Below are 12,238 nucleotides of genomic sequence, written 5' to 3' on the forward strand. Positions count from 1 at the left end.
AATCATTTCTTGCAATTGATACTGAGTTACTCAGCAAAGCAGTCACTCACCGCTAGTACCCTCACTACCAAGCCTGCCGAATACGCGCTGATACGATCAGTTGTGTTTTTAAGTCCTATTGAAAGGCTTTACATGAAAGATTAAAGCATTAACTCGCCGTAGTGGCTAGATCAGTGGTTAAACGCTCCGCTTCACTGAACACGGAGTACTTGGGCTTCAACCCGACCGCGGCGGCCGCGTTTCGATGGAGGCGATCATGGAAGACAGTTGGGCTAGTTGGTGTGTATTCGTTAATGACTGCGACATTGCAACTAGCGTGGAAAAAACACAAAGGACAGCGACAAAAGGTACCGACGTGCTAGCGTGCTGTCCCGTCGGTACCTTTTGTCGCTGTCCTTTGCGTTTTTTCCACGCTAGTTGCGATGTCACAGTCATTAACGATGAAGGCGAGACGTAGATGCGTTTGTCGTGTACTCTGCGATGTCAGCGCACGTTATAGATCCCCAGGTGGTTTTCTTTCTTCTGTAATGCAAACTCTTCCTGCGGTAACCAATTCAAATGTCGCGGGCCTGCTGTTACAGACCATCTAGACCAGTAAATCAAGATTTAGACGGGAACCCTAGAGGCCTGCACTGCCTGTGTCATGCGTAAAATACAACTCACAAGTGCAACTACATAAGGGCTGTACGTAGTAAGGAATATATGCAGGGAAACAATATGAATAGCATTTTAAAATTCTTGTTCAGTATGTCATTATTGTCATCATCATCAGCTGGCCTAGTCGGCCAAGCCAAGCAACAGCCGCATCCGGCTGCACGACTAGCACGAGTAGCTACTTTCATTCCGCGCAGGGCGAAGGTGAAGTTTTTGTGCTTTTAAAGGAGAAAGAACTTGGTGCATGTTAGCGGCACTGTCATTTAGGGCATTACGGTACACTCCATTTCCTCTAGGAAACGATCGCTGATTGTTCCTGTCATTTGGAACCATGATGCGGTAAGGTGAAGATAAATTCACTGTGTAACGCGTGGCTGTTGTATGGGCCCTGGACCAGGCAAAGTTTTGTTGGAAAAAAAAATTTGGACATTGTAATGCTTTTGTGGGATTAGGTGACTGCTTTTTGCCGTGCATCTTTCGATCGAGGTGACTGGAAATAACTGCTATTGAATGAAAACGCCGGTATAGCTTGAAATAATGTTTTGTTCGGCTTGTTGGTGACACTTCATCTGAAGTTCAAGGCACGAAAATGCGCACGGACACCGTTACCCGTTACCTTTCTTGTGTCCGTGTATTTTCGCGCCTTGAACTTACGATAAAAAAGGCCTGTGTCTTGATCATTCGCGCGGAATGAGCCGAGCTTTGTACGACCTGCATTCTAAATTTATCACTTCCAAAGGTTGTGACACAGGCTGACCAAACCAATAAAAGAAATTAGCCCACCTGTCAAATACGCGGAGCAATGTAAACCACCGCGCTGGACGAGATGCTCGTTCATTGAATTGATGAGACCGGATCTGCACCTGATCCATGTCCGCTGCGCAAATAATATCCTAATGTAGCTAAAATGGCTAAAAACAGTAGGCAGGGTGTAGCACAGTTTGGTCATCCAGCGAACGAGCCTTTTGTGTCGCGCGGTAGCCGAAAAGCTTAGCCCGGTGAAGGCTCCATTCCACCGCATTCTTGACAGGTGGAACAACTTTGTTAAAATTCTTTAGCAATGTTAATGTGCAATGTCTGACAGCCTAGGGACGAATTGAGAACTTACTTGACGACATAGCAACAGTGAGAAATGTCAGTGCAATGTGTAAGAATATTCCATTTAAATGTGTGTGCTTTGCCCCATCCAAATCGCCACAGCCATAGGTCCTGCTGTAAGCAATGTCACAAGCCATCAATACAGCCCTTCACATCAAACTCGGTGAATGTTCTAACCCTAATTTGCTTAGTTACTAGGCTTGGAAATTTTTTGACGGCTACAAGGAGTTGGCCTTTTGTTTTTACTTCCAATGCTGCTAACATACTGTGCTCACCTTCATTTGAAGCACCTTGAACTTAACTTGCAGCAGTTTCTCAATGCACAGATGCTGTTGGCTGGTGGGATCTCTGCACATGTGTGTGCTCATTGTGTTTGTGTTGTTTGTGTGCATGTTTGCACATTTGTTTGCTCGTCTGTCCATATATTGATGTTCTGTGTGAATACCATATATTTAACTTTCAGGAGTTTAATGCAGGCTGGACACTGTTGTACCTTTTCATTCTTGACCACGTTACTTGGTTGGGTATTTTTGCTGAAAGCTTTATTCAGTTTGCAGCAGATTAGTGAACTTGAAGTTATTTTGCCCTCTTTTCGAATCCTCGCAGGTTAGCACTGGTGACCACACCTGCTCGGGCTGGCATTCGTGAAGCCAGTAACACAGCGTTTGTGAGTCGTGTGAAGCGGGCAACATACGTACGACAGTACCCCACTGTGCTCGTGCAGCCGGACGGTTCGACTATTAATATTCGTTACCACGAGCCCCGCGCCCTCATTAAGGTATGTCAGCCAATTATTACCATACATAAAGTAAATTCAGGTGTTCGTAACAGGAGGTCTAAATGACCTCTGCACAGCATAGTGGATAAAAGCGTGTGAAGAGGATGACAAGGCAGAGAACTACAAGAATAAGTGCGAACTTTCAGCTGAAAATTTATTCACAAAAGCACGGGTATAAATAGAAAACCACAAAGAGACTGAATGTAACAAGGAACAGCAAAACTGCAGTCATCAACAAAAAAATCTGCTAATGAGCAGAAGTAGAATAAAGGGATATAGGCAACACAGCTCGGTTGTTTCACTGAAAACGCAGTGCAAATGCTTAAAACCTGAATTCTCTATCAGTCACTGCCACCTAAGACTGACTGACATACACAAATTTAGTCAGTTCAGGCACCAAGAGCAATTATGCGATAGCGTTAAATGTCCCATTCTTCTCAAAATCTGGCGTTGGCATCATCAATGTTATTAATGTGAAAATCATGAGCATGCCTATGGCAGGTGGTAGTTGGCAGGTGATATGGTTGGGCACTAGTTGGCTGGTGGGTTGTGTAATGTCACGAGACCACATTACATGACTGAGTTAACAGAAGCTAGCAATTCAGGCAGCTCCATGATGGGCGGAATGTATTAAAAGCGAGCGCTTTTACTACTCCTTTCTATAGCTTCTACGTTGTGTGCATGCATTTGTCCTTAAACTGAGGAGAAACCACGTGGCAGATGTGAGGCCGCCGTTGAAACCGAGGTAACTGCGCACTCGCCTCTGCCTAGCCACGCAACAACTCTGACATCACTCAACCGCACTTACACTGGAGCCATGGCGCTCACTCTGTCTAGATAGTCTCTACTGTCTCTTCGCTGGTACCACTGGATCGCAACGGCTCTTGACAATTTAACGGCAGCAGCCGGCGGGTGTGATCCAGGCAAGACATTTTATGAACAGTCTGCATCTGAGAGGTTGTGAAGAAGAGAGGCCGAATCCGATCATCCAGTGGATGTAGCTTGCCTAGAGGCTGCCGCGCAGAGATGATGAGAGGCGGGTAGAGCGAAATATGCTGCTTTTGGTTTGGTTTGGTTGGTTGGGTGGGGCCAGGTTAAACCTTTGCCTACTTTTTTTACCTGAATAGTAAAAAAATATAATGCTCTAGTCTTATGGTGACCAAATCTAAATCGTGTAAATTTGTTCAATTCTTATTTCTGTTGTTTATTTTCATTAAAGCTTCCTTAATGGCAATTTGGGAGCGGTTTTTTATATTACATTCGTTATCACATAATATTTTGTAGGCCTGCTCAACATATTTGCAGTGAATTGTAATTGAAAACAAATTGGCAGAGGACATCAAAACTGTTAATTCCACTCTTGATGTCACAAATGGCCGACAAATGACGCCACAAACACATCAGTAAAACTCCTGCGTGAATGTTGAATGCCCAAACTGGTAAGTATGAGCCAGGAGCTCATATTTTAAAAAATTTGCAAACCTCAAGAAACCAGGGAAGGTGCTGTTTAAAAGCTTTTTCAAAATTGTTAGTTAATATGCACAGCTTCTGGTCTGCATTACGGCCTGTAGACAGTATTTTTTTTCTTTTTTTGCACACAACAAGCAAAAGTGACAGACAGATGTCTTGCCTAATGGCAGCCTAGGGGTTTGCCTTATATCAGTTAATGAAATTCATGTTATTTGTTTGGTAGCTGTGTATGGGGGACAATGCATTCTTGCAATGCAAGGCAATGCATTCTTCCCCTTATGGGTGGCTGATGCTTGAAATCTCTGTTGCTTTTATTTTCAGCTTTGCAGATATTGATACTGGCTATTGACACTCTCTGGCCTGCTAAACTTGGCTGCATATAGCCATTTTTCCTTCCATACTGTTCATCACATGAAATTGCTAGATAGATGAAGTGGAGTGCATGAAATAAATGCTGTTACAGATGCCATTTAGTCCAGCAGGTTCATGTTTATATCGAAGAATTCAGGAGCAACGGAAACGTTAAGTGTCCATTGGTTGCTATTTAAGTGAAACAATATGGCTCTGAGCTTCTCTCTATTTATGCATACTGTAGAACGTTTTAGAGTTCTTGAGCATTGCCTTGAATATGGTAGATATCTGTTGATATTTAGTAGTCACTGAATGGATAATGTTGATGCGGAATAGAAGATGATGAAACTGTGCATCTGTGGCAACAAAGAAAAGAGGCCATGGTAGGATATGACTCAGGCAAACAGCAATATCCTGAGGCTTGCAGATTATGGGCTAACATATTGTAACAGTAAGCAGAGTCAGAGAAACTGAGGCCAGCATTTAAAATCAGATCGACTGGAAACTTTTATTGTTTTTATTTAGTGGTAAGTTAAGGGTGGTCCATGAGCAATGTGCAGGGCAGGAGTTAAACTAGCTGGCTGTGATGTCCAGATCACCAGCTTTAGTGCAAGTCAGGCATCAGCACAGTTACAGTCATTGACTAATACTTATAATTTCTTGGTTAGCTTTATTTCTGTTTAGGTAATCAAAAATATATTCTACAACGGTTTATTTCCTTGCCACAGGTGAGAGCATAATGTTCATGAAAGTGAGCAAACTTAAGTTGTAACCGGCCATAGGCAGAATGTGGCATCATTTTGAAGCGAGCCCTGCTTACATGCCATCTGATGCCAAGGATAAGACAGCAACCTCCTATAATGTAAAGAAGCATGGTGTTCATGCCAATATTGCTATTTCTATCTCTCTGTTAGATGCCACTCAGGTTTGAGGAGTTGACACCAGAGCAGCAGCAGGTTGTTCTGGTCAAGAGGAAGCCTCCGGAGGTGGTTGTTGTCCAGGAAGAGCTGGAGGACAACTTTGACAGCCATCAGTACCTCAAGTACATCAAGAAGAAGAAATAACTGTGCGCCTTTTTCTGGTGTAAAACAACCTGCTGAAGTGCGTCCTCTCTTTTATTGTCAGAGAGGGCAGTGTTTAGTAATCCTGGACATTGGAAACTTTTATGTATGACCGGGAATCACATAGCAGGCATCCATGTGTGGTCGTTGTTCATTAGTTTGAACAAGTAATTGAGGAGTATTGTTTGGCTAGCTGTTACTTCCACAGCATAGTGCAAACTGCACTCACAGACAAGCAGTGCAACAAAGGTCTGCATGCCAATGTCCTTTTTGTTATATTTTTTCTTTGTGAGTAAAGCTTCTACCATGTTGGCCAATGTTAGCAGTATAGATGTGTCCTGAAAAATAAATGCTGTTGGCACTTGTTTTTACAGAGTAGTTTCCTACTTTGTTGCACACACAGCAGTATCGTTTCAGGGCGGTCTTACACTGGCAGTGGGGCATTTTTTTTTCTATTGATTCTAATTGAATATTCTGCTATTTGATAGTTTTAGAATGAAATTTGGCATAATCAACGTTGGCAGGTTAACAAAGTTGTAAGAATGGAACACAGGACTAGTATTATTTTGACTTTCAAAATACTCAGGGTTCTATATATGGCGGATGGTAGAGGTTTGCTGTCTACCTGTCAGGCCAGCCGTCCACCTCCCTATCTTCAAGTTTGCTATACACGGGGACAACTTTCTGTGACTGTGCAGCGAAAGCGACGAGCGTGCGCAGGCGCACTGTCTGCACGAGTTCACGAATCAGGGGATAATCACGGACGATATGCATGGCGGTATGTTATCTTCGGTGCACCGATACAATCTCGCCCTTGCGGCATGCATGAACTTTGCTCCCATCGTCGTCTTCTGCTGTAAAATCGCGCTAATTCGACCCCGTTAATTCAAAAATTTGGATAATTCGAACAAAGAATGCGGTCCCCACCAACGCAGCTAGTCTATGATGTCGGACGCTCGATTATTAGGCTGCGGGCGGGCTGGTTAATTCAGATGCGGGATCACGTTGATGTGCGACACGCGCCGCCAGCGACCGCCGAAATGGGCCGCCTCGAACCTGAATTGCATGTGACAGCTGTGCCTGTGCACATTTTGCATGCTATGGCAGGTATGACGACGATCGGCAGTTCGCCATTTCCGAAATAAAGGTCAGTCTGTTTTGGATTCGCTTTTACTTCGTGGAATCCCGCGGCTGCGACTGGGCATGCGCATAGGACGCTGCTTAGGGCATCACTGTTCTTTTATTTTTGTTTTGGGATGTCGTCACGCGCTTTTGACTTTACGTTGGTTCTGACAAATATATCCCTCGCGTGCATCCACGTTCTGCTTCCAGCTGGTCACGCGCTGTTTCAGCGCACTGAGTGCTTCGCCGCAATGCTTCGCCGTGCGACTATGCAGTGAAGCATCCTCAAAACGCTACAGGGCAGTCGCACTGCGAAATGGTTAGGGAGGCTTTTGCTATTTTGGAGCAATCATTCAAGCTTGCCGACAGTGTGCGAGAAGCAAAGTGCTTGACAAAATCTGGGAAAGCTGTCGTTTCCACTTGGGTTTCATCTGAAATACAGGCAGCTGTCGTGTAAGTGCTCATCAGGTAAAATTACTGTAATGAAAATTTTTTTGGGCAATTGGTTTCGTGTCCATTCGATAATTCGAACTTTAGGCTAGTTTGAATTTTTCTTTTTGCTCTATTGCACGTACTGTACTGTAGCTGTGAACAGATATATGCTCTTATAGTCGCGTTTGACACTTTCAGCCTGCTCCAAAGTGCTCCGAAATAGCCCATAAATGACTCTAAATATTGGTTGGTTGGTTGGTTCACAGGAAGGGAAAGACGCAGTATCTGTCACACTTGCTCTGTGGACACCTGAACCGCGCCGTAAGGGAAGGGATGAGGGTGGGAGTGAAAGTGGAAAGAGAGAAAGGGGAGCCGTAGTGGAGGGCTACGGAGTAATTTCGACCACCTGGGGATCTTTAACGTGCGCTGACATCGCACAACACACGGACGCCTCTTCGTTTCGCCTCCACCGAAACGCAGCCGCCGAGGTCGGGTTCGATGCCCCGAACTCGGCCTTTTGCTGCTCCCATGCGGGATCCAAACATCTAGAGCACGGTGTAAGAATTTCTTACACCGTGATCTAGAGCCTGCTTACACCCCTGTTCTTTACAAGAAATTCTGGACATTAACTTCGGCAGAGTGTAACTCAAAACGCCTTTTTTTTTTTTGTGCTTTCCCTGACTGCCGTAATTAATGTTAAAATAATTTGAACGCTGTGATGATTTCTGTCGATTTTTCCGGGCTGCAAATTTATTTAAGTCCGATGCAGTGTGCATCATGACGGATTGCCACTTTCTGCATATTTGTGCGCCAAGCTGCTCCATAAGCGTGAAATTTGCTAAATTTACGCCACGCTGCCCCAAAATGCCCCGACTAGCCGCAAAAGTTTGCCATATTCAAGGCAAATTTCTGTGGCCGTGATATAGCCGGTCACGACGTTTCAGACACTGCAGCGCACGTCACTGGCCTTTTAGTTTTATTTTTGATGACGTCACGCTGCTCTAACGCCTAGTTTCAAGACATTCAGTCCCCCACAGTGCAGTTAGGGAGCAGGGGGACGCCGCAGGGCTCGGTTCTCTCCCCGTTCCTTTTCAACGTGGCGATGAGGGGCCTCCCAGAAGCTCTGAGGAGCATAAAAGGGGCTAAATTTCAGTATTTATGCGGATAACATCAATATCTGGGTTAACCAGGGTAGTGAGGCGAGCATTGAGGAGCGCCTGCAGGCGGTGGCGGACACTGTCGTAGACTACGTTGCCAGTAGGGGTCTATCATGCTCTTTCTAAAACAGCGCAAAAGAACAGGGACGAGAGAACAAAACGTACAACACGAGCGCTGACTTACAACTGATTTATTGAACATAAGTGAGCAATATATAAGAAGAAAACTGGGTGATAAAACCAGAAGTAGTCGACGTCAAACACAGTGTAGGGGGCCGTAAAAGCGATAAGAGCGTGGTGGGTTGATGAGGGTAAAAGACGATATAATCTAAAAAGAGATGATTGAAGTGAACAGATACATTCGAAAGATGGGAAGCAGTTAATGTGACAAGGTGTAAAGAGCCATAAAAACGATAAAAGCGAAGATTGAAACATGATAAAATTGATAAAATATACAAAAGGAGTGGAATGCATAAAATTGACAGGTTACTGCTAAAAACTGATTAAACTTTAACGGCGAGTTAAACGATGGCGATCAAAGTCCTGCAGATAGAAACCTTATTTCTTTGTCGGACAGAAGCACTGACGGAGGACTGACACAGGTGTATTTATTAGTTTTTATGACTACTTCTGGTTTTATCACCCAGTTTTCTTCTTATATATTGCTCACTTATGTTCAATAAATCAGTTGTAAGTCAGCGCTCGTGTTGTACGTTTTGTTCTCTCGTCCCTGTTCTTTTGCGCTGTTTTAGAATGTATACATACCAACTCGCCCAGGCTTCTATTTTGGCTATCATGCTCGCCGCAAAAATCAGAATTATTCGTCTATAACCCAAAGTTACTCCGATGCAAGCGCAGCTGGGAATTTGACATTAAAGTAGGAGGAAAACCAGTTCCAAAGGTAGATCAAATCAGAATCTTAGGACTATTCATTCAGGAAAATGGATATAATGATGGAACAATCAGAAAGCTAGAGGGATTCGCCACACAAGCCATTGGAATATTTAGAAGAATCGCGTTGAAAGGACGAGGCCTGAAAGAAAGAAGCTTGCTAAACTCATCCAAGCTTACGTAATAAGTCGCGTAAGCTATGCCACGCCGTTCTTAAATATCAGGTCGGAGGAGAAGAAGAGGTTAGACTCTCTCATTCCACGGTGCATAAAGAGGGCCCTGGGCTTACCAATTACCACATCCACAGAGAAGCTCCTTTTTATGGGAGTGCACAATAGCTCGGACGAAATAGCGGAGGCTGTCAGAATTTCGCAGCTGGAAAGATTAAGTCGAACCACCACGGGTAGAACTATACTCGACATGGTAGGCCTGCAGACAGATAGGGGACTACGAGAAAAATCAAGTATCCCACAGGACTGCCTAGAAAATCTAACTATTCCCCCCCTCCCTCGTAACATGCATCCCATATTCAACACAGAGAGGAGGGAGAAGAGAGCAGAAACACTAATCAGACGCTTCGATTCGATGGACAGCAAGTCGGTTGCGTACGTGGATGCGGCAAGCGGCAAAACGGGGGCGGCGGTCGCCTCGGTGGTCGATGGCCGAGGTGTCCCGGTATCAGCCGCCACCATTAGAAGCCGCAACACTGAAACGGCTAAGAAGTTGCAATAGAGCTCGCTTGCGTCGGAGCGCAAGCCAATTTCATAATCAGCGATAGCAAAACAGCTATTTTGAATTTTGGAAAGGGTAGGGTCTCGCCGGAAGCGGCAAGGATACTGGCCAGCAGACGACTAAACAGGAAAATTAGCCTAATTTGGACCCCTGCACACACGTCCGTTCCTGGCAACGAAGCGGCCCACGAGTTAGCCCGAGCTCTCTACTTTCGGGTAACTGTGGAGCCGCCCGATTGCCGGAACATGGACGAGCGTCTGCAAAATTATGCGGAGATTCTTCAAAATTACAGGTTAAGCAGGAGACTGGTGCCACCACCGGATAAAAGTCTAAACAATAGGGAGGCAGTCGCATGGCGGCGCCTGCAAGCTGGGAACTTTGTAAACCCGGTCTGGGCATATTATGTCCAAATGGAAGATAGGAGAAACGATAAATGCAAGCACTGTGGGGAGAGAGGGACCCTCGACCATATAATCTGGAAATGTACTAGCTCCCCAGGGGCTAAAACAAATATAAATTGTTAGAGAAGCCTGCGAAGCCCTGCTGCGGAGCGAGCTCCCTGCTCCACAGCTACAAGCCATCCGCCTGGCGGAAGAAGCCGCGAAGAGCCAAGACCTCTTTGCCTGCTTCTGATCGCAGAGGTCTCTGCTCCCGTCCCTTAGGCCTGCGTGCCGGGGGCGGGAATTGGGGGCCTCCTTACCTGGTGGAAAATAAAGTTATCATCATCATCACGCCTACTCATATTTTGGTCTCTTGCATTCGCGTGTTTCTTCCGCTTTTTGAATACGCTGAACCGTTAAGCGCTAATCGCATGAGGTGACGATTCGCGGCGACATGCCGCGCGCGACGTGATGAGGGCCGCCAAAGCATTGCCGCTCGTCGCTGTCGCTCAGTTTCTGGGTTTGTAGAAAATTTCGCGTGTCGCCCAGAAGCAGCTCGCGAGGCAGCCAATCGCAGAAGGCCTTGGGGTGCTCAATTTCCGTTCTGTTTTTTTTTTGCTTGCGCGTGAAGTTTGTTTTCCTAGTCCGGTTTGGGCGAAGAACTTGGTGCCTACACGCGATCACTTCGTCTGATCCGTGTATATATGAGTGCATCGAGACAATTCAGTGAAAGCTTGGAAGGGTAGTAAAAAAAAAAAAAGAAAAGTTTAGTGTGGCTAGATATTGTTCATTTTCGAAAGGGGCAGGAGGAAGTCACTGCTTGCAATGCGAGTCGATATCACAGTGTAGTAGCGCACCGCTGAGCTGTCACCCTTTAAAATGCGATGCGCTACGAGAAATGTCATCAGTGTTTTACCGTACTTCATGCTGTTTTGTGTTAGAAATGAAGTATAGCGTGATTGCGCACTCCCCTTGACCGAATGATGAGGCGGCGGTAACAGAGCAACGCTGAAAACGCGCCTCTCTGTCGCTGAGCCCCGTCGCTCCGTGCGGTGTGCACCATCGACAACGACAGGCGTTGTCGGCGGCGTCGCACGACGGATCGCTAGTGCCTGTCGCCTCATGTGGTTACCGCTTTACGATTTGAGGATGCTTCACCGCATGACTAACAGTCCGTGAGGCGAAGCATTCTCATAACTCAAAGGGGCCGTTTGTAACGAGGCACCGCTGATACTTTGTCGCATTTCGAAAAGGGCTGTGGTGGTATTTGTGATTTTGGAGCAATGCTCCAACACTATGTTTTAAGCGCCGCATGCTTTTAATGGATGCACCTGTAGTTTTTTTATGCGGCTGTTGGAACTTTTCGGCTTTTTGTTGGGCCATATTTCCATGCACAGTAAGGTTCTTTTTATGCTGTCTCGTCGATAGACTCACTTTCCCGTCGTCAGGTATTGTAGGAGGTGCGCCGGTTATCACTTCTGTGTTTGTGCTAATATAATTTGAGGTGGTACACGTGAAATTTATTTCGGGTGTCATCAGGTCGGGAAACGCGTAGCAGGTTTATATTTTGAATTCGGTAACGCCGTGGTGGAGCCTAAGACGGCCAAAATTAACGTTTACGGATGCTGGAACATCAAAATACTATAAGGTCTGCTCTATGCATGAAATACATGTCTAATATCCCGAGCCATCGCCAACCTCCCCTTAATCAAAATATTGAGTCACAACCATCACCGCCAGCCCCTAGAAAGAATCCCTGGACGAAGCGCTCGCTCGTCAGTTTTCTTTGCTTACGACTTTTTTTCTTATCTGCTTTCGGAATTTGCCCTTTGGTCTTTTGGTCGCTGTTTTTCTTTTCTTTTTGTATTTTTTTTTCTGTGTTTGCTTTTGAATCAAAATTTTTTTGCTTTTTTTGTATTGCGCTTGATTCGAGCACAGAAGCTTCGAATACTTCGAGGCTTCGAACCACAGTTTCTGTGGAGTTTGTGCACGACACAAACTGTGGATTTCGCAGACTGTGAAACATTGTGGTACGAGTCTTGCGGGCAAGCTAAGATCCAGTGATTAAGAGTAGACTGTCAAACCAAGCTAGATGCAAAAGAAAAAGAAAAA

General features: G+C 45.4%; 1 protein-coding gene across 1 annotated transcript; it reads left to right on the forward strand.

Moving 5' to 3' along the window:
* The first annotated feature begins 794 nt into the window (after positions 1 to 794).
* Positions 795 to 5,779, forward strand: mRpL55 (mitochondrial ribosomal protein L55). The gene is made up of 3 exons (XM_084603031.1): positions 795 to 993; positions 2,359 to 2,530; positions 5,266 to 5,779. Exons 1-3 carry the CDS (start codon positions 986 to 988, stop codon positions 5,413 to 5,415), a joined length of 330 nt encoding a protein of 109 aa, XP_084459157.1. The 5' UTR covers positions 795 to 985; the 3' UTR covers positions 5,416 to 5,779.
* Positions 5,780 to 12,238: the final 6,459 nt, after the last annotated feature.

The sequence above is a fragment of the Amblyomma maculatum genome, chromosome 1 (genome assembly GCF_055883805.1).
Source record: "Amblyomma maculatum isolate TAMU_Amacu chromosome 1, ASM5588380v1, whole genome shotgun sequence".
Taxonomy (NCBI): Eukaryota; Metazoa; Arthropoda; class Arachnida; order Ixodida; family Ixodidae; genus Amblyomma; species Amblyomma maculatum.